This window comes from Gavia stellata, chromosome 7, assembly GCF_030936135.1.
Source record: "Gavia stellata isolate bGavSte3 chromosome 7, bGavSte3.hap2, whole genome shotgun sequence".
Taxonomy (NCBI): Eukaryota; Metazoa; Chordata; class Aves; order Gaviiformes; family Gaviidae; genus Gavia; species Gavia stellata.
In genome coordinates this window covers 14,292,385-14,315,299 of record NC_082600.1, presented here as the reverse complement: position 1 = coordinate 14,315,299, position 22,915 = coordinate 14,292,385, and the positions used below count along the sequence as shown (strand labels likewise).

General features: G+C 39.8%; 1 protein-coding gene across 1 annotated transcript in view; it reads right to left on the bottom strand.

Annotated features, from left to right (window-relative positions):
- Positions 1–22,915, bottom strand: part of BEGAIN (brain enriched guanylate kinase associated) — a 155,637-nt gene that overhangs the window by 56,746 nt on the left and 75,976 nt on the right. The window contains exons 3-5 of the mRNA XM_059819814.1: positions 20,089–20,178; positions 5,434–5,599; positions 3,769–3,821 (exon numbers count right to left, since the gene is read on the bottom strand). Coding sequence (XP_059675797.1) covers positions 3,769–3,821; positions 5,434–5,599; positions 20,089–20,178 — 309 coding nt within the window. The remainder of the gene's footprint in view (positions 1–3,768; positions 3,822–5,433; positions 5,600–20,088; positions 20,179–22,915) is intronic.

The following is a 22,915-nucleotide window of genomic DNA, read 5'->3' as shown; positions in this document are numbered from 1 at the left end:
GGCAAGTGCATTCACTGTAAGAGTGAGCTCAGTTGGAATACACATTCATTCAGCAGAAAGCCACTTCCCCCTAGAAGCCTGGATCTCGGTGTAGTTTCCATGACGATCAGGAAGGTACTGGGAGTAAAGAAGTCTCTTTGGCTTATCGTATGGTTAGGAGTGGCTGTCAAAATCATAACTAAGACCTGCATTTAAACCATGCCATGGCTGTGAATCAAGAGGTCCAGCCTGCCCCTTCCTAGCAGTGAAGTCATGATGGTTCAGGTCTCTCTCTGCTTCTGTTGCCATGGAGATTTTCTTTCCAGTTAAATGATAAAAATTCCCCATTCGGGGGTAGGCCAATGGCTTGTGGTGCCCCTCGCAAGGCATGCAGAGCTTCCGCTGGGGCTCCCAGTAATACCATAACATCTGCTGCATGGATCCAGGAGGAGAGGTCTGTGCCAAGGACAGCTGCTCTGTGGGCATAAATAATGACATCCCCATGGGTGAAACTCCCCGAGGTACCGAGGGTCAGCCCAGACTCAGGGCAGCCATTTCAAATACGCATTGCGAGCCTGGGGGAAGTTTCAGTGTCGGGTACATTTTACAGAGCTGCTGAGCAGATATTTCCTCCCTGTAAGGAGGATCTGTGGCAAAGAGTGTTTGCTAAGGTGGTGTCCTAAATGGGCTGAAAATCTGTAAGACTTGTACTAACCTGTGGCTTGGTCATTACTCACCAGTTCTCACAGTGCCATTGTGTAAATGTCCAGGTGACTTAAAGGATTGACTGAAGTTTACGGATCTCTGCACTATCCATGCTCCTGTTAGGTGCAGCATTTGCTACTAAGCCCCTGTATAGCTATTTATTTGTGCAGATCTAGGTATACCTGGGATTTTCACAGGTATATAGCCAGAGTCACACAACAGAGAGAAATCTTAGGGTACCCTGTACTCAGCTTTACATGGCAAAGCAGAAGGCAGAGAAGATCTTGGTAAACCAGTGGAAGCAAGGAGGCTTAAACTAGCTTTGCCTGCAAACAGCTACTCAGCACTAACATAGTTATGTTTTGCTGGTAAGGCTGTGTGCCGTGGTGCAGGGAACAAGGATATAGAAAAATAAGATAGGGCCTGCTGGCTGAGACCAGAAGTGCCCCAGTATCCTCTCTGTCATGGTCTACAGTTTTTCTCTAGTAAAGCAGTACAGAACAGGTTAAACATGCTTTGCACCCAGGCAGCTCGTGCCTGAGCTAGAGGTGGTGTAAAACCAATGTAAACTCTTAGCACCTGCAACCTCCTAAAAGTTTGCATGGGTTCAAAAGCATCTGCATAAATTCCTGAAAGAAAATGGGAAAAATATATTGATTCAGGGCTTTTCTAGCATAGGCGTCTCTGTACCCCAGTTTGTTTTGCAGTGTAGACCTATGTGGAGAACTCAAGGGAGACCCTGAATGTTTCCTTTCCATAACTTTAAGATTGTGAATAAAGCCAGCAGTAATTGCTACTTGGATATCTGGCTTATGACAGTGGCAATGCATCACTGGGTTTGCTTCTCAGCTTCTGTTGACACTTTTTCTCTTGATATGGATGACTGGAAGGTTGGTTACCAATCATACAATTGCTCTTGGATGGCAACACTTCCATACCATAAATGGTAGAGGGTTTTTGCAAGAGTTTATCGCAATCCGCTTCTCTGCTTGTAACTTCTTTTGTCTTTGCCCATCACATTTTCCTCTGTTGGATGTTTAGGAGAAAGTGGACCACAAACCCTAGTTCTCTAACCCATTTGTTTTGCACTGAAAAAATTGACCACTTCCCAGTAAAATCAAATCCAATCTAAACAAAACATCCACAGTAAGTAAGAAGCTGAGCTTCAAAAAGTGTTTCTATTGAGAACATTATGCAAAGGTAGTCAAAATAGGCACAAACACGTGCACACATACACAGGCACATACACATGCACGTATATGCATAAAACCCAAATTGGAAATCCACTGTGCCAAAAGAAGTATCAGCAAATGTGGGTGGTAAGGAGAGAAATGGACCCAGAAATATATGGAAAAAAGTGTTAAAGGGATAAAAGAGGAACAGGGTAATCAAATCAATCTTTGGGCAACACTGTAAAATAAAGGAGGAGTAGGGAAAATTATTCCAATTTGAAAATGATCAGATGAGCAAATGGTAACTTAACACTGTTTGCAGAAAAAATACACCCAGATAGCCTGAACTTTGTGAAGTATGAAACATTTTATTGTTGTAAATCTGGCTTCTTTGTAAATAAAATGAGTAATATGTCAGCTTCACTACCCTGTGAAGCTGTTTTAAGAATAAACTCCTGTGAATCAATAACTTACTTTAATTTTTGGTAGCTTTTTGCATTTTTCATATTATTAGGGGATACCTGTCTGCCTCCAGGTGCATATATGTGCATGCATTAAATGCATTTTAGGTTCTCGACTAAATTAGGGCCTGATGAAAAGTATTCTGACCAAATTGAACAATACATATCTGTGCTCTAACCCAGCAGACAACACACTCCTCTCTAAGACTGCAGATCACCACTAAAGAGGAAGTCTGCATAAGCCTCTGTTTCTCTGCTTCCACTCAGTCTTAAGCCCTCTTAAGGCCATGAAATATATCTAATGTAAAACACAGGCTTGGGCTGACTTTCTCTAAAGAAGAGAATTTCACCCAGAGTGCAGTTTAGCTTTGAAGGGTGACTGTTAAAACAGTAACTTCTTGTTAAAAAAACCCTTTCCCTCTCTTTTACTACAAGTTGCACTGACTTCCTTGTGAAAACAAAAGAGTTTTTCCTCCATTTATTCCAAAGCTAATACAGCTACAGGATTCCTGTTCAGAACACTCCTTTAGTACATGAAATGTCTTGCTTTCGGTGAAACAATTATATGTGGGGACTAATCTCAGTGCTAAATATATGCTTGTATGTGTTTATTTCTCATGTCTTAAAATAACTCTACTCTCTGGTAAAAGCTAGGATGAGGACCTTGCCAAGTTGTTACCAGGGAAAGGTCTAAAGCAAGAAACCCCGTGTGACCTTTGGCGATCCATTTTGGTTCCAAGATTGATATTTGAATATTTTTTAAATTTCAATTTAAATTTTCAATTCAAATTTTAAAAAAGCCATGCCAGTCATGTCAGATAGGGGATCACTGTGAGGTATATGAAATTCCCAATCTCTCAGTCACTTTTCAAAGCCAAACCTATGCTTTACAGTTAATATTTTCAAACCCACTCAGCACCGCCCTGATCTTGATCTCACTGGGCTGAAAGAAAAAGGCCACCTCTAAATGTTTGTAGAGAGGTTGAAAACTTGACCATCGAGCCACATAAACGACCTCCCTGCTTAGGTAAGAGAGGGGAGGCCTAACAGAAACACGGGTAATTCTGGATAAATTAAGACAATAAAATCTTTCAGAAAGGAGTAGAAAAGGATGGCATTTCAGCCTCTCAGAAAAATTCTGCACTTAACAGTAATGGAAGTTTAATAACAGAAATGTTCTCCAGTACACAAGTGGGATCTTGTTACACAGGGATTATTTATTAGGGGGGTTGAATTTCTCTCCCTATGCGGTGAATAAAGCAAGAGACACATTATTGAAACAAATTCTAGTTCCTTGTTTTTCTCACACTGATTTTCCTCTGTGATATGTTGCTGACATGCTTTTGGATGACAATTTTGTTTCAGACATTATCCTTCTCCAGGTTGAGAAACTAGTTGTTCAACTTGTGGTATGCCTTGCAATTCTCAATAGAAACATCTTTAAAGCTCACCTCGTAAAATATTTTGGGCTTCCAATATGATATGTCTTCAAGGGACTAATCACCTGCCCGAAACACAATTTTTAAGATAAGTTTTCTTCAGAATATAGTGCAATGTTCCATTAGAATATTGGAAAGTCAGCTTTACTAATCTTATGTTTGGTATGAGCACTAGACTTTTCCATGAGCAAAAACCAGACTTTCTAGCCTAAGTTTTGGAGGGTGCTTAACTCATCAGTGACCAACGAAGTTGATAAGAGGCTTCCTACTGACTAGGAAGCCCCTTTGTTTTAACAGAAATGGGATGGTCAGCCCCTCTGCTAAATATGATGCATTATTTCAGGCAACCGTGCCTGAAATAATGTTTCAGGAGAAAAGACTACCAGTGTTCCCTGTCCTTAAAGCTGAAGTATGTTGGAACAAAACTATGTCAAGAGCGAAGTTATTTTCAATAGCTCTGCTCTAAGTGAAGTGGTAGGAAAAATATTGCTGACAAGAAAACAACATGGAGAATCTTCAGACCGCCCCTGATAGATGTGTGTAGATTTCAAGATCGTCATGATACCTGCTGATTTTGGCTTCATTTTAAGAAGCGTCCCCAATTAGGGAAGCATTTAAAAGACCACACTAGGATGTTTCCTAATTTGAGGTCTTACAGCCTCTTTCTGTTTAAAATTTGCATAAAATGGTTTGGTTGACTCAGTTTGTTGGTGTTTTCTGGCTTTGTTTTTCTTTGGGTTTTGCCTTCTGCAAAGAATGAAAAATATTTCTTTGGGTATAGCCCTGGAATGTTTCGTTCTGAATTTTAATTTGACTCATCCAATGAACTGAATCAAACAATTCAGTTCTCTACATCAGTTTAGGAAAGTCCCCACAAGAAATGCAAATACATTCCTGTATAAATGGATAATTGTAGGTTTAGAAGTTTTGCAAACAAATGAAAAAATGAATATTAAGAACCACTGATAAATTTAAAGCTAGATTACAGACCATTTTAATCAGTGCCAGGAATGTCAGGAGTGCATGCTTTTTATAATTTGTCATTAACATTAACTGGTATGCAATAGCACTGTACCACAGCTTCAACAATTTTAAATAATAGGCTTTCAGTATCATTCCATTCTACTTGGGACTAAAAAGTGAATGATTTGCTATAGCATAATGTGAAATGTCATGATACTATTTGGCTTGAACATAGTCTCAGCTTTGAGTGATGGAGGGACAAATTCTGTTCTCTTGTAACAGTGCAATGGAGAGTAACAACAGAAAATATGCAGACAAATGCATTAAAAAAATCTATCTGTATATATATGGTATAAGTATATATATGTAATATGTTTCTAACCTTTGCATGTGTAACCCAACATGGCACTAAGCCACGTGTATGTTTACACCTAAACGGTGCTATATATGTACCTATGTACATATATTTCTATTTTCATGTTACTTTCAATACAGACACATGTTACAAATCCCGTGTAATTAACTTCATGTTGTATGTAATATACATTCAGATAAGTGAAATATATATATTCAATATGAAAACACAATGTGTAATCAATAAATAATAAATGATGTATGTTTGACACTATATGCTTATATTTTTACTTGCATATGTCTTTTACACAGCTACTTGTAAATTCCTGATAACTCTGTTTATTTCAAAGGGTTAGTTACTAACCTTCTCAGTTTTTCAGTCACTTTTTCAAGTTCCTCCTGAGCACGTCTCAATTCTATTTCAAGATACTGACGTGTAGAATCAAATTCCGTTTCAAGCATTTCCAGCTTATGGGTAGTGTAAGATAGACGCTTTCGTAATTCCCCCTTCTGTTCTTGCAAAGTACTAGAAAAACAAAGACCACAGCTGTAGAATTTAGCTGCTCCCGAAAAGCTTTTCATGATCCACTCTTTGACCAATTCCCTACAGTATAGGTTGGCATTAAGCCAGAGAAGTGTGCTTTATAACTTGTTTACTGCACTTTGAAAATCTTCAGACAGTTGATCTTCCCATCTGTCCCTTCTAGCACATTCATTGCTAATATCTCATTAGTCATAATGGAGAATTTTATGAAAGAAACCTCATTAAAATACAAAATACAGTCTAGAGTTTGGTTTCACACAGGACCTTTCATTTAGAGTTATCTTAAAATACTATGACTGAAGTAGCTGATATCAATAGAGCAGCATCTCTAAACAAATGGTGCAAAAATATGTCCTTGCCAATAATCCAAGTTATAATATATTTTGTGGAAAAAGAAATTTTTTTCTTATTTGATTCAATTTCCACCCCAATCCATGGCCACAGAGGTGCAAGAGATGTTATTGTTCAGCATTTCAGCTGGAGAATGGTAATCAATTAATAAAGTAATTTTAAAGTTATGGGTCTTTCCCGATTTTCCCACTTATTTGGGATCAAAGACTTCCCAGACTCAGGTGTGACCCCTAATTTTTCAAAGTTCTTTCACTAATAAAGAGCTTATGCCCTGCTTGTAAGCTAGCTTCAGTTACACTCTCTGACAAAACAAAGCACTAGGCACAGAATTTGGAGAGAGGAGGTTTTTCACTTTGTTGTTTTCTCTTTATTTTAGAGATTACATGGGATAGCATAAAGCCAGGAGAACCAAGCAAAATTTTTATCATGAAGGTCAAAGTGCCATCTGCACCCAAAATAGACCCTCCAGACTTGCAACAATGAACCTGGGGATCCTTCCCTTCCTTTACTGGAGCTTGACTCTGCAACTTCAGGTGACCCAGTCTGCACTTGCCTCAATCCTTATCTGCACAATGGAGATCTTTTATCCTTGTCTATTTAGTCTGTAAGCTCCTCAGTCTTCTAGCATGTTTGCCAGTTGCACAGCAGGACAGGGCTCCAGTCAGAGCTGGTATCTCTGGAGGTGACTGTATCTTGGTTCAGATACTGCAACCTCAGTATTAAGCTGATCTCTTGGCTTCAGGTGGGACCTCTGAGGCACTACAGAACTGGAGTTTGCCATCACCTAGAGACAAAAGTGCTGCCACATGATGCATTGTGAATTGCCTTTCTTGTTTTTAATCATACGATAAAAATAATTCTTCATGAAAGAATGGCAAATCTTGATTGCCTTTGATGTCAAGTGACTACTGCCATCAGCTTCAGTAGAATAAAGTTTTGTGTCTTTAATTAGACAAGAGAGTTGGGAACAACATGCCATTCTTCAAGAAACACTTATTTGAGCTGTCTTCAGTGTAACTGTCTTCTCCTCTACAAGCTGCAATAGGAGTTTCAGTAAGTTAATGCAAAAGCTTTACAATTGCTGCTTCCTTGATCCATGCAGCTCAGAGCTGGGAAACAGTCTAGAGTTTTGCCAACAGAGTGCTCTATTTCAATTACACGTATTGCGTGGTTACAGTTATACTTAGATTACCACTTGTAGTTATATTCTCTTAAAATAATATATTCTAATTCAGACATTTAATGCAGCTCCAGTTAATGCAATCATTTAGTTTTTATCTTTCACTTGGTGAATAAAACCCCCAAATTATCTAGGTAAATAAGAATCTGAACCCATGCTGCTCATTTCTGCATGTCCTCATTGATGATGTTACCACATTACACTGCCTTTCACTTGCTCTGCTTCTGGCCTGTTGTTCTTGCTACTCATCTGCTTTCTTGGGAAAGAAGAGTGGTCAGCTTTCCTCCCTGCAGCCTGGCAACTTGGATTTTCTTCTGTGAAGTGGGAGTTACAGTGTCAAAAGTATTTAGAGTGAAAGGAGATTTGATCTCAAGTCTTCCGCTGCTCTAAAAATCTAACCACTAGGATTTGTACAAAACGTAGACAGTAGGTCCTCCAGCTATGGTTTTGGATAAAAATGCTGCTGCTCTATGCTGGGCAAGTGCAGTTAATGCAAGTTAAGACAGATCAGGGGAGGTTACAACATCCTGCTACACTGGGGAGTTTTGGCCACAGGCAGAGTTTGACCTCTGGGAGGAAGAGGGGCTGTAGGGGTACAAATATAATGGGAATGCCAGGGATGTTTAAGTCAGGAATAGCTGGAGACTGCTTAACAAAAGAGGAAAAAGAGGAACATTAATGGCCTCCAACAACTTTGTCTTCTGCTTCCTCATGCAGGTACCTTCTTGCTTTGGGTCTTAGTTGTGTGAAGACTAGGTAGGAGCAAAGCACATGACTCCTCAAATGAAGTTGCTTCTGCGTATACCTGTGTGTCTAGACCTGTCTATGTGGGAAAATTTGGGGTTCAAAACGTGAGTTCCGGGTAAACCTTGATCATCAGGTGGAAGGCAGTGCTGGTTTGAAATGGCAAAATGGGCTTTGGGATTCAGGTCTGGATGGTTTGGAAGGTTTTGGCATCCTGAAGCTTGTGCTAGGGCCCCAGTTCAGCAAAATTTTGAAGGATAAACTTAACTTCAAGCTCAGCCTTTTTTTCCCTTGAAGTTTACTTTGAAATGTTTGTATTCTTAAATTCTTTGCTTTCAGAATGGGATTATTCATTTCATTAAAATCAAGCCTATTCTAATGAGCTTTACTGAAACTGTCTACATACATGCACTCTTTCACATAATGCTTTGTGTGGTAAAGAAAAGCTGTAACTTTGTAAAAAATCAGAAAAAAAACCCCCAGTTGTTAAGGCATAAGTTAGGCAACTTCAAAGATCAAACTATATATTCTCATTCAGCAAACCATAATTCTGAAAAAGCTCCACTCATTTCCACCCAAGCTGGAAAGATGGGGTGGCATCCTGAAACCCTCCCAAACCTAGCAGAACTCCTGCTCAGTGTGTACTTTGATTCATCTGATACACACAAAACCAGCTGGCTGGTTTTAAGAGGACTTATTATTTTTAGACAGGAACAGTAACACCTGGTTTGTGATGGGATTATTTAAGATGTAGTAGTAGATACATAACAGTGAATCATTATTAAAATACAAGTTATTAGAGAGAAAGGTAAAAATTTTAGAAACAAAGAAATCACGTTGACAAGAATATGCTGAATGGCAGGAAACTTACAGCCACTTTTATGGGAAGAAAAAAAAAAAAAAGAGAGGACCCCAACTGGGAAAGCGCGTAACCATTTGCTTTAATAGCTTTCTTAAGCCAAGAAAGTTCTGAAAAGATAGCTAACTTTAAGCAATGACACAATGAAATCTATGCTTATGATCGGTGCAAATAGGGAAATTTTCCTGAATCTGGGACTGAAACCATTGAATGGGTACTAATAGCTGTAACACTGTGAGCAGATTTCCCAGGATTCCCAGGATGGTTTTGATTTCTGCATGAATTGAGCCTTACCTAGACACATCACTGGTTTAAGGTAAAGCCGGTTGTTTTCTCTTGCTTTCAGTTATATATGAACAAACACCTAAGAAACATTTCTCATGAAACACATGTTCTTTCTCTAAAAACCTTCCCCTTACTGTTAGCTTCCATTGGTATCACATAATGCCATGCCTGAATTCTCTTTCCTTATGCTGTGTTGAGTCTTTTGTTCTAGAAGTCTGGGCTTTTCATAAGAAATTATTAATTTTGTTGTGTACCCCTGCAAATTTGGTAGTGGTAATTTAGACAGGGTTGAAAAGAGGGAAAAAATAAAAAGTCAAAAGTTATGAAGTCAACCATTTAGCCTTTTCTTTTTTCTCCAAAACAATAAACTCCTCAAACTATCTGCATTTTGTTTCTGCTTGTCACATAACAGTTAATTAGAAATGTTCACTGCACAATTTTTAAAATGTTGGTAAATCAATATGTTTTAATTCATAATTTATCTTCTATGGCTAGCCATCCCTCATGTTTCTGTATTATATAAATAATAAAGAATATATATGTATTCAGCAAATATATTTAATTTTATATACGTGTGTGTGTATATATATATTAGTTGTTTAGTTTAAAGACTAAGAAAATAATTCAATGGAAAAAGTACAGCCAGGAGAAAGGAGAGGAATTATTTGGAAATAAAAAATAGTCTTGGGAAATCTGGTAGCACTACGTTTTAGAAAACACCAATCCTATATTCCATGGACTTTCTGAAACTGACAGCTGGGAGGAGTGAGGAATTACAGGACGGGATCAAAAATCCTGTGGAGTAGGACCTTTTGCATGAGTGGTTCTCTATTTCTCCTAATGATCGCCAAAGTCCTGCTCCTGTGACAACTGGTGGTTTGCAAGTCATTACCCATTTTTCTTCATTAAAGTATTTGTCTAAAAACAAGGACAGTAAGTACAATATTAAATATTTAGACTGGTGAAAGAAAACCTCTCAAGGGGAGCTACTTCAAAGGTTATTATAAACAGGTCTTCAGACTTTCCAAAGTATTATATTCACCAGTTAGCTCTGTTCATACCCACTGAAAAGATAAGATAGATAGGAAAACATATATTGGCACAGGAATTTGTGCCCACAAACATTGTAATGCTACCAGTAATTGCCAGGTTTGAATTCTGGAGTTGCTCCTTGCCAGGGAATTTGAAGCCCTCTTCCCTCAGGCAGTGCTCCTACAGAGAGACGCCAAGCCTCACTGTTGAATCCCATTGCTGGAGTTGATCCTCAGCAACAATTCAGGGGCCATTCAGGGGAGATATTACCAGGTGGGAGTTAGCACTGCTCAGGCTCTACGTATAGTGAAAAGAGAAAGGTGAGAAGGCTGTGCAGGGAAGTTCAGGTACCACTCCCGGTACTTTCCTGGCATTAAAATTTTGCAATCCCAGCTTGCCCAAGAGTTGAAGCAAAGAGATGTTTGCATTCCTGGTGTCACTTCTCCTTCTGCAATAGACCTCGGTCTGCAAAGGGTGGCGAGTGGTCAAAATGGATATTTTTTTTCCTAGATGTTCCCACCAGCCTGTACTTTAAGCTGAGCATTGGTGTCACTCTGCACAGCTTCGGCCACAGGGAAGGGTGTGCAGGTAGATGCGCACAATGGAGACAGACAATGTGTGCCTATCCCAGCCTGCAGCTGTCTGGGCTTCATCTGTAGCGCTGGCTGGAGAAGCTCCAGGTGAACATATTTCTACCAGAGCATTTCAGGCAAAGCTAAAATGCCGTGTGGTGACGGCTCTATTCTGAGGAAGGTGTGCTGGAAAACAAGCAGGTTTTCATTGTACCTGTCTGATCATCTGCCAGTTCATCTGCCTGGCAGATGGCCTGATGACAGAGGAGTGCTGGCATGCAAAGTCGTGGCTGTCCAGCTGCCTGGAAGCTCAAGGATTTCTAGAGTTTGTTACCCTCGGAGAGCCCATGAAGAGGGTGCTCCCTGAGCTGTTACTACCTTACAGTCGATGTCTATGGGGCTGCCACATCAGTGGAGCGTCCTGGAAATCCCACATCTCCACCTCGCTGGTCAAACTGCTTTGGCAGCCGTTTCACATCTGCCTGCCAGCCCAGGGCTTGGCTTTGTAGATGGTTCTGCAACGTTGTTTAAAACCGGAGCAAACCCATTTTTTGAACTATTGAAATTCTTCCTGAATGGACTGATTACATTCCTTCACATAGCTCTAGGACTGAGTAAAACAAAACATGATTAATGGTGTTAGGAGGGAAATTATCAGTGAAATGAATGCAAGATGAGGGCAAGATAGATGCCCAAGTGAAACATTCTGAAAAAACATATTGAAGGTTCTCATTTCTGGGTAGTGAAACAGAAGTTTTAGTGCAGCTGTGAAATCCTAAGTCAAACTAATTGCATTTTGTGGGTAAACATCCTGCCTTGGGAGAAGGAACATGTAAGTAGGAACTAACCTGGGCTGGGGTTTGGGGCTCTGAGTCTTGTACCTGGCTTTGCCAAATGTGCCTGGTGTTATAGTGAGTTAAGGCAAGACTGCCCTGACCAGAAGAAAATGTCAGTACTGGGTCAGCTTTGGCTCCCGTTCTTAGTCAGTCGTGACGAGCAGGCACTATCAGAATGAGATGAATCTGACCTATTTTAGAAGCCTACTTTTAGATGAGGTGACGCAAATCTGGAAGTACCCATTTCCGTTAATTACAAAGGGAATCTAGTCAAGTAGCTCAGACATAGCCAACCGCATCTCATCACATAACTCCCCCTCTCCTGACTCAGTACTGTGTGTATGAGACGAGGTAATAGTATTCCCTTTCTTGTTTGCTTAGATTGCATGGAGGCCCACAAAAAAGAACCACTAAATGCTTTTAAAGTGCTTATCATCAGATCTGTTTTGTGTCTGTGATGCGTCACATTCTAAAAAAGGGCTTCATAGGATCAGGAATTTGGGAGCACTGAGGGAAATTTAAAAAATATATTCTGGAACAGAATTTCAAAAAGTGTCTTTTCTTCTTCCACCCTGTGAGTTTTTTTCTAGGGAAAAGTCAGAAACAGTCAGCTCTGCACAGGTGCTTGCTGTGAAGGGGTCTAAAGAGCAGGAGGGGGTCTCTGGGAAGGGCCAAGGCACCGCCGGTGAGCCCAGACATATGGTGCCCACCCAGGCCGCTGATGACAGCCAGGAGCAGGGACGTGGTGGGCATGCAGAGAGCCTGGGGCCACGTTTGTGCACTTGCTTTCTGGAAGCACCTTCCCAACAGCGCGAGGCTGCTGTGGACCTCCGTGAAGGTGTGGCCTGTTCAGCTCAAGGAGAGCAAGCAGACACATCCCTGGTTTTGCTTCTGATCTTTAAATGGAGTCTATCATCACAGAGACAAGGACAGTCAGCCAGGCGGGAGGCAAGGCCCTGAGGGGCCTCTTCCTGACATGTAGCTCACGCTCCAGGGAGCAGCAAGCTGGGACAGAGAGCTCTGGGGAAGTTCACAGCTAGCAGGGATGCCAACAGGCCGTCAGTGCCACTGCATTGCCACTCAACGGAGCTGGACTGCATTGCCAACTTGATCTTAGGGCTACCAGGGAATTTTGGCTTCAGCAGCTCCTGCTGATCCATGGCTGGTGGTCTGGATTATCCAGGACCTTTTATTTCAGCACAGCTCTGCTGCTGGTCACTGGGCATGGCTCTGGCATGGGTCACGCTAGATCTGCGTGCTGCCCAGGGTGGACATGCTGCAAGAAAGGCACCCAAACCTTGGCCTAGGAGGAATAGCTTTGAGACGATAGTTGTGTCATTGAATCTGACACCTCAGCGATGTTTTTTAGACTTGTAGTTGTTGGGAAGTGGAGTCCAAGCATTTTACAAGTGTTTTCTAGATTAATGAAGGATCTTCAATGAAGCAGTAATTGGATTTCTATGTTAATCAAGTTTTGATTATGTGTTACATGCTCAGGGTCACCATTTCAAAAGGGTAATGCCAAAACTATCTTCCTTGTCTGCAGTTTTTGTGGCTAACCTTGCGCTTGCTCCATCTGATTAGGAGGGGGGCGGGATCAAATTACAAAGTCTAGATCCAGGCTCTGAGAATCAAACTACAGACTTGAAATTAGTTTTATTGGGGAAATAGATTACGTTGCTGCAGCTCAGACCCAGAGCCCAGTCCACGAATCCCAATGCTCTTGTGCTCTTTATTCAGCAGCTTCATTTGGACGCAAACAAATGCCTCAGTAAATGCGTGTCCAAGTTCTACGACAGGTATTTTCCATGCTCACACACACTTTGTTCAGCTCACCTATTTTTTTGTAAATTTTCACCAAGGTCTGTCAGGTTTTTTTTTCACTACAACACATCCACCAAATTTCTCCATTACTTTTAAAGAAGTTTGTTAAATATTTGAAACTTTGGAGTATGAACAGTTTGCCTGTCAAATTGCATACAGATCGTTCCTTCCTGTAGAGATATATATACACACACGTATACACACACACATATAGATAGATAGCTTTTGGAGGGTTTTTTTTCTTTTTGCAAGTATTAAACCACTTGAATTTTCTTTCCAGTACTCATTTTCAAAATAAACAACCTGAAGCTGGGTTTGGATTGTGAGAGGGAAGGCCTGTACATATGTTTCAGAACAAATCTGTGGGTGATCCAAATCTGGAGCTCAGATAGTTTCCAGATGACTGATGGACATATAAAAAAAGTAACAGACTCCTTTTCTTAGATTCCAGGAATTCTGGCAGAACTTAAACGAGAGAAGAGGGACGCTTTATCAGAAACATTCGAGAGAATCATTTGGAAGGGAGATGGGGAAAAAAAAAGAGATCATTAACAGTTGAAGTCCTAAGTGCTGTGGGACAGATCCTTAGCATGAGAGCCTATTTACAGCACCTGGAGAGCTGATGCACCTTTTTTAAAACAGAAGTATGACTGGATTTTGGAAGGTAGCTTTTCTTCACCTAAGACGTGAGTATCTGACTGTTGCATAATTTGCACAATTAAAAATTCAGACCAGGCAAGGGACGTTATATGGCAAATGTGTCTAAACTGTGCTGGGCTTATTTGTATGAGGTAGAAAAGAGAGATCTCTCTTTTAAAAATAAAACTGAATTAAGTTTTGGTTATATTGACCTGACAGTCTTTCATTGCATAAGGGGTGACTTCTATAACAAGTATCTGAAGCCCACAGATACATCTATCCAACAAGAGCATTCAATATTAACCGTAATATGAGGCGATTAAGATATGAAAATTCAGTTACATGTTGACGTGCAAAAAACCCTTAGAGGACCAGCTGTCAGCACTGAGTTTTCTTAAGTGAATGTCATTATTGTCAGTGGAACATGATAAGATTTTTGGAATATGCTCATAATAAAGACATACAAATTGTCCTTTATTTAAAGGTACTATCCATAACCTAAGGCTCTGAATGGATTGAATAGAAATACCATGAATAAAATTACAGCTTTCAGAAATAGACACTAAAGGTGTTTTTATTATTTTAAATGAAGTTTCTTCAGCAGGCAATTGTGATTCCCCCAGTGTGCTGAAAACTGCAAAGGGTAAATGAAAAAGAACAGTGAGAATCCAGACCTGCGTCTAGGGAGCACGTTATTGTGCACAGTACTAAGGAATCCCGGGTGCAGAGCAGCTCATGGAGAGGGAAGAACGTGGACTTACAAACGGGGACATGCACCATCCACCACGCGCAGCTGCGCTGGCTAGCTCAGCGCTGTGCTCGGTACAGGGCTGCACGGAGACTGAAGAGCTGAGCCAGCTCTCTGAGGACTGATTTAATACTTCTGCTAACTTGATTTGGATCTGGAGTCTTCAAAATATGTTTCTGTTTCCTATTAACAAGATGACCACTTTTGCTTACGAGACACTTTTGAGGTTAAATACCTGAGTAGTCGGGCTGGCTGTATGTGAGAAATGAATGCAGTGCACAAAGAAAAAGCAGCAGCCTTGTGCTCAAATTCAAAGGTGACTAAAGCAGAGTGAAACAGCGGAAGCAGCAGAAGCTGTTATGATCTCTGCCTTCTTCCAAGCTGCCTCCTAGTGCCTCTGTTAGGCTTTCCCTAAAGTCTGTGGGGACTGACTGATTTCAGCACTGGCAGGTAGACTCTTAGAGTCAGTGGCTTAAATGCAAACCATTAGGTTCAGTAAGTGACCCTACAGAAGTTTGAATAAACACTGTCCCTGTTCAATTTTTTTCTCTGTGTTGCTGGAAAATGAAGGGCTGAACAGGTGGAAAATAAGGTTGCAAGAGAAGGAAAAAAGCATGCAATTCAAGGGGCAATACATGTTTTCTGACTCTAGAGGTAGGAAGAGTATGTTTGTTTTCTCATGATAACGGAGGACTTTGCTCATGTTCATGCCCTGCTCCAGATTGTCTGCATTGTCCAAATGTTGTCTAATGCTCTCGACCACATCTGAAATGAGGCAGCTGGTGAAGCTGGGAGAGAAGGGAGTTAGATTCTGACATGGCAAACTTCAGCCAGCATTTGTCCAAGAGAGCAGAGCCATAACCACCCCGACCATTCCCAGGGATGAAGGGATCTTCACGCTGTTTGCTGCCCAGACTCAGCTCCTGACACGACTCTGGAAGAAGGTTCATCTCTGTAAGAGCTGGTATTTTTTGGCTTTCCAGAGGCTGATATGTTTGCATAAAACATTTGGCTAGAAGAAATGGTGAGTTACAATGTAGAGCTGCAGGGTACAAAAGGATAAGAAAAGCAGGAGAAAGGGCTGGCTGCAACAAATACTTCTTGCTGTAACAAAGGCTATTGGGGGGGGCTGCCTCCCACAGAAAGTGATTTGAAGTTGTTGAAGAGATGTTGCCTGCTATTTAATGTCTGGCAGAGTCCTAGCAGTCTGCACTGCATCTCACTAGGGAATTCAGACTACTAAGCACTGATGAGAAAGGAGAGCAAAAAAAAGAGTGAGGTATTGAGAAATGGAGGTAGCAAAATTAGAGGTAGACTTCAATTTATGATTTGGAAGCCAAAGAGAGCTCTCCAGGTGATTGAGCAAGCTGCCTTCGGTTGCAGCAGCTCTTCTTACAGCTTCGAGTGGCCAGCTTCTAGATTGCTTTGGATTGTAGTCACGGATAAGCACTCCCTCTGGAAATTACTGAAAGCAGCCTGCCACATCAGCTCACAAGCTTATAAAGTTATATTTTAATTGTGTTATTAAACCTTTCTCACTTTTGCTTTTGTCTCTTTACCTTCCTGAATCATCTGGATCAAGCTGTGCTGGAACAGGAATGTGGTTCCTCCGGAATAGTGCTGTTTATAAGTAATAGAGAACAATGAGAATGGGTGAAACCCACTGCCCAGAAGCAAGCTGAAATTTATCTTACTGTTTCTATTAAACGACTGAGGTTGGAGGTGGGGTACTATAGAAGTGTGCTTTAGTAATAGGGAAAGAATTTTGTTCCTGTTTCATTTGGTATAAAGCATCCAGATGTAGGTTGATGGACAGAGCTTATCATCTCTGTTCTCACCTTAGCTATTTCCTTCCTTTCCCAATCCTTTTCTCTTTCCTCTGATTTGAAATTCATCTGTGTCTCGCCCAAGGGACTTGTTTTGGTGGGCTGGCTTAGCACTTCCCATCAGAAAGGTTATGCTAAGTAGTTGAAAAAATTAAATATACTCTTTTGGCTCCAGGACCAGTTAGACAGAATTACCACTAGGACAGGGCGGAGGAGGAACTGCAGATACCACTGCTTTTTTCCTTTTTAAGCAACGTATACTACCTGCTTTGAGTAAATTACTGAATTTGCTTTTTAATTATATATGGTCACAGTTGCATTCTGATCCTCTTTTGTGACAGAAGTCATACAAGACAGAAGGTCGTGTTGTGTCTCTAACTTGAATACATAGGTGCTTGCCTTTAAAAAAATGCTGACATTTGCGAGATATTATTACTAAAGACTATAGGAGAGAACGCTGCTTTTGCTTAAAGTGAGACACACCAGACCTCTCAGACACTTTCAGTAGCCGTCAGTGAAGTTCTACTGCAGTCTCTGTTCTTTATCATTTAGTTCCCCCATCACACACAGCTGTATGACACTACTAAAGCAACATGCCACAGATGTGAGCTCTAGGGACTTTTTGGGAGGTTTTCTGGCAGTGGAATAGGTCATTGGTTTGTTAACACATGCAAAAAATTAAATCAAATAAATTAATAAAATTATTTAATAAATTGATTAAATAATACGCCTTAGCCTGGAGACACCCAGCTGTGCACATGTAATTCAGATTCTGAGGGAAACTGTTACTACAGACATGCATATGGGTTGAACAGGAACAATGGGAGCTACGGGTTGTTATCTGAATGAAGTAATTTTGCCTGAACATTTCAAGATATTTTTAGTTTTCATAGAATCATAGAATACCAGGTTGAAAGGGACCTCAAGGATCATCTGGTCCAACCTTTCTTGGCAAAAGCACGGTCTAGACAAGATGGCCCAGCACCCTGTCCAGCCAAATCTTAAAAGTGTCCAATGTTGGGGAATCCAGCTATTCCCTGGGGAGACTATGGCTCACAATCACAATGGCTGATTGTTCCCATTGTGAAAAGTTTTCCTCTTGTGTCCAATCGGAATCTCCCCAGGAGTATTGTATTTCCTACAATAACAAATGATCCTCAGCTCTTTGATCAGTTTGATATTACAGCAAAAGAACAAAAGCAAAAAAAGAGAAAGGAATTGCCATCTGTCATCTTTGGCTAATTATTTCGAGCCCTACCTTGTTTTATACACTGCAGCACACTATTTTAGGACTTGTTAACTGAGAAGTCTTCCACTCTGCAAGAGTATAAATGATTTCACCTCTAGCAAGTTGCCCACTGCTCAGCATGTTGTGCCATCATTTCATACAACCTTCCTCCCAACCTGTCATGATTTATTAGTTCAGCCAAGTCTATTTTATCCTGCTTCCTCAGCTGAGGAAGAGGCTTTTCAGTGTAAGACTCTGTTTCATTGCCTTTTTTGTGGGTGTATGGGGAAGCAGAGGGAATAGGGCTGCACTGCAATATGCAGTGTGCTTCTTCAGAAGGGATGCAGGAGCCCTCTACCTACCCTGCGGACATAGCACCCCAAAGAACCATGCAGAGTGAGGAAGGAGCTTTGTATTCTACAAACTTACCCAAAAATTCCAGCTGTGCCCTGAGATGTGGATTACCTAAACACAGAACACTTTTTTTTGCCTTATAACTGAACTTCTTTAGCATTCTGGGTGAATAGAGACTTGGGTTTTTTAACTCTCTTGCTGAAAGTTTTGTTGCTTTCTCATTAGTTTTTTAAAGATTAAGGTGCATCAGGCTGGATAAAATAGAATCTATCGTCATTTTATAAGTGCTGACAGTTGTCATACTTACTGTCTTTCATTTTCATAAACAAAGGTCATTTTGTTTAGTTCCTTCAGCAAGCTGATGTTTTTCAATATAATTGGAAAACAAGTTTCCAGATAAGTTTTTAAAGTCTAGATATGGTGAAACAGTTTGATTAAGATTAGAGTTAATAAATAGGAAAGAAACAAGCAAGATTTCAGGAAATACTAAAATCTGTCTATAAAAAATTAGATCCTTTTGATCTTTTTAAAAAGAAGGGGGGGAAGTGAAATCTTTGAATGGCTGTTTATTTATTTCATGAAATGGCTAAATAGCTTGAGCTAAAATTCTAGGTTTGTGCATTTTAAGCTTTGGTATACTTGGAGATAAACTGTGTTGTTGTCCTCCATAAGAATAAGCTTATTTTCTTTTGAAGATGAGAACTACAAGCGGACAGTGATGGTAGGAAAATTTTTTTTTGAGAGACCCCTACAGAAAGGCTACTATATGTCATCTCAAGACTCTGAACTTCCCCACGGGCACCCATTTAAAAAAACCACATAAGATCAAACTCAGTGATTACACTGTGACTGTGTGAATTTGTTCCAATTTAAAAAGACCTCCAAATATTCAATCAAATTGGAATCAGGGTCAAACATTTTGAAAACCAGTTTTACATGCCCTCATTATATTTCACTTCACTGGTTATCTCCTGGTTTTTACAAGGACAAGCAGCAGAACAAAGCTATTTTTCATCAAGCTCATCTAAACCCAGGTAAGAGCAGAGTGCATATGCAGAGCCCCAGGGGACTGAAAAACAGGAATTCAAATCACTTTTCCACGATTGTTGGTTTTTTCACTCTATAGAGTGTGGACCATGCCAAAAAATCCCAAAAGAATCTCACTTATGTCTTTCCTACACTAGCAGCACTCTTAAGATGAAAATTCACACATTATTCAAAGAAAATCATCAGACTGCAAGAAGGCAGTCTAAAGCTTAGCCTGTCTTTATTTTTTTGTCTAATTAATTTCTTACTTTGAAATATATTTCAGTATTTCATATGTCATTGAAAACTATAGGATCAATGAATGACATTTCTTCTACATATGGGCCACTTGAAATAAAGTCAAGCAACAAAGAACAAAGAATGAATTCAGGAGAAAAGTAGAAGAGAATCTAAGCAAAATATGGAAAAATGAGTCATTACTTAAACGTATAGTATGCTACAGAGGAATGAAAACTAGAATCAGTCATAACTCCTCCATCCTTTCAACATCTCTGTATCTATAGCATTGAAAAAATCCTTACTTCAGGAGACTGAAGATTAATGTAAACCTGATAAAGAAGGGAGACAACACACATACCAGCAATTAAGAAAGGTGAGTGAACTGTCCAGATAAATGTGGTATCAACAATTAAATTCAATGCTTCTGTATTATAAGAATTACTCTATCTGAAAGAAATATTAACTGATAATAAGCAGCTGTGGATTTTGCATCTTCTTAAACAACTTTCAGTTCTTATACACATTAATAATAATTATTACAGGCCTGGCTGAGGCAAGCATCTAGAGTACTATAATAAACAGATCTGCTGTCATTCCCCTCTTCAGAAAACATAGCGCAACTGAATGATGAGAGACTACAGACTGACGTGAAGAAATGAAACATTTTTACGGACATCAGAGAGTTAGAAAGAAAGCATAACTTCACAAAACATCACTTATTAGTTACCTGTCCCAGAGAGTAGGTGAAGATTTTGCGAGCCTGCCCTGGAGAATTCTAGGTTGCCATAGGCAGGTTGGCACCCAGGAATTTCGTACCCTGCAGCATGAATAGAGGATAAACCATGGCTAGGTATGGCTCATAAGACATACGAGTGATAACCTAGCTAGATTTGCTGCATAATAGTAGGCTATGGCATAATTTGGTACTAATTATTATTCAGGATATCTTACTTTAAAGCAGTATTAAAACTACAAAACAAGGTGATGTTACAGCACACACATTTCATGATTTTCTTGTATGACTATTGTAGGTCAGAATAAACATTTATAATTGGCCTTATGATGGCTGCAAATGGGTGCTACTCCATCTATTTTACCATAGAAGAATTTGCTCTTAAGATTTGTGAATTAAGCCCATATATTTTCGCGTTATAAAAACATCAGATTAAATAAATTTATGCTTTGTTGAAAGAGGGTCAGCAAAATTCCTTCTGAGCACCGTAGTGAGAACATGTTTAACAGTTTTAATTAAATCTGGGCTGAGGTTCAAGTTCCACATACCAGGTTCCATGCACATCTACCAGCAGCAGAACAATAGCAGCAAAATATTTGCTGGAAATGAAAAGCACAAAGAGAAGCAATATCTGAACTATCAATATAAGCTATGAATAACACACAGCAAAAGCAGATCTAGAGCCCAGGAGAAGGCCAATGAGGCAGGCAAATTAGCAATGAGAACTGTTGCCCAACATTACCATCAAGCAATGCTGGTAAGATTCAAAACACTCTGTTCAGTCCTTAGAGAAGCAAATTCTCACTCAAATCAAAGGTGGTTTTTCCTGAGTAAAATCTGAGTAAGTACTACAGTATTTGGCCACGCAAAACACCTCATACAGCATTGCTGTGTTCCTTTGCAATATCAGAAATGCAGGATAACATGCCTTGAGGGATAAACTGAATAAAAGATCAGTTTTGCCTCACTCAAGCACATTCATAATTATGAAGCAGAATTTTTGCATAAGCTTTCCCTGTGGTCAGTGATCACTATACATGCAGAAAATCCTACCTTCCAGTATTCACCATGAATTACCAATAGGTATTGCAAAGTAGGGACCTTCTAGACCGTGAACACATCTTTACATAGAGGGATACATTTCAGGAGCAGTGTCTGTGCTACAGAGCAGCAGAGAATCTCAGTGTTGATGGGAAAGGAGAACTCTGCCGAGTCTCTTGCTACTGCTGTAAGTCCACGCTGGGATCGGCTTCATGTCAAGAACTACCAGCAGCAAGATGATGCTCTTTAAGGCACTCTGAGGAAAAGCACTAAGTGAATTCCAGCACGTTACTCTAGTTGTACCACTGAGTTATTCATTAAATAAGGAAGGAACATTTAAGCATCTTTTAACTTCTTCCATATCAGACTTGGATTAAGTATGTGAAGACACCCAGGGACGATAAAAAAAATGAGATGGCCTGAGGTTTAGGTGTTGTCATCACATGAATTTACAGCAATATTAGCTTTAAAATCAAAGTGGAGGTGAGAATAAATCTCTGCCATCTGTAATACCTCAGTATTGTTGATTCTTCAGCGAACTGTCAATCTTACTTTGGATTATGTATCTCTCACAGCTTTTCTGATGTTCTCAAACTGCAAATCTCATAATCAATAGGTGTGTAGTTATTTAATACATACCAGTTGTGCGGTACCTCGCTATGTATTTTCATTCTCAACTACGGGTGTCAGGAAAACAGTCCATTGTAGGAATACAGATTTGAAAATGGTCTCTACCTGGCTTTCCATTTTGTATCTGCCTATTTTTAGGTACAAAATTACAAACTGCTCCTAAAAACGAGGTCTTTGAAATCTTAATTTTGAAAAAAACCAGTGAATTCAGCCACAGGTTTTTCCAGAACCAGTGGAGATTTTTCAAACCAGTGCATTTTGCATATTTATCTGTACTTCACTGAGAAACCCTCCAAAGTAGTTTTCTAATGAAATAACAAAACTTGCAAATTCTGAGATGGATGAAGTGGAAACATTGGGCTTTTCAAGCCCACAAAATTAACTAAATTGGGGCTTTTGGAGCAAAGAAGCCATTAGAGCAGGGAGAAATCAATGCGGTCTTCAGATCCACTACCAGCTCTCTTCCATGTAATCTTAATCCAACCTATCATCTCATACCTTTTACTGATATATAGCATAAAGCTTTGCTATAGATAATCTTGACAAAACATTTTAAGGCTATGAGGTTGTGAGATGTTTTGACAACGAGGGAAGGGGTGTGAATTCCACTTAGCTGTTTGCTCAGTGTTTTTCCTGACATCTTTCTGGTAGTAAGTCCTATGTAATTGCTCCATAAATGAGCTAATGCAGAGAAAAGCTCTCTGCTCTAGACATGGTGGGTCTCTCAAAAGCTCCCCAAAAAGATTTAATAACATCCTGTCTCAGATAATCAGTGTCAGTTGTAGTCAGTCTAATCCCATTCTCATGTGCAAGGTTGAAAAATAATTAGTAAGTGTAAGATTTGTTTATTCGCCGGATATACAAACACAAAAAATAATTTTTCACCTTCTGCAATTTACGTGGGATATTGTTTTATCATTGGAAAATCAGAAATCAGCAAAACATACGTATATTTTTGTCTAAAGCAACTGTAAATTTTAAAGGAAACAAAATGGAGAAAGCTCCCAGTTGTTACTGTGTTGTTTCCTTTCTGTAACAACAGTTGTAAGAGACTTGTGAGTATTGAAAATAATAAACAAGCCTATTTAAAAAGAATATTGTATAGTCACAGTATAGAATTATTAGTTTGCTGCAGGAAAAATATCAGTCC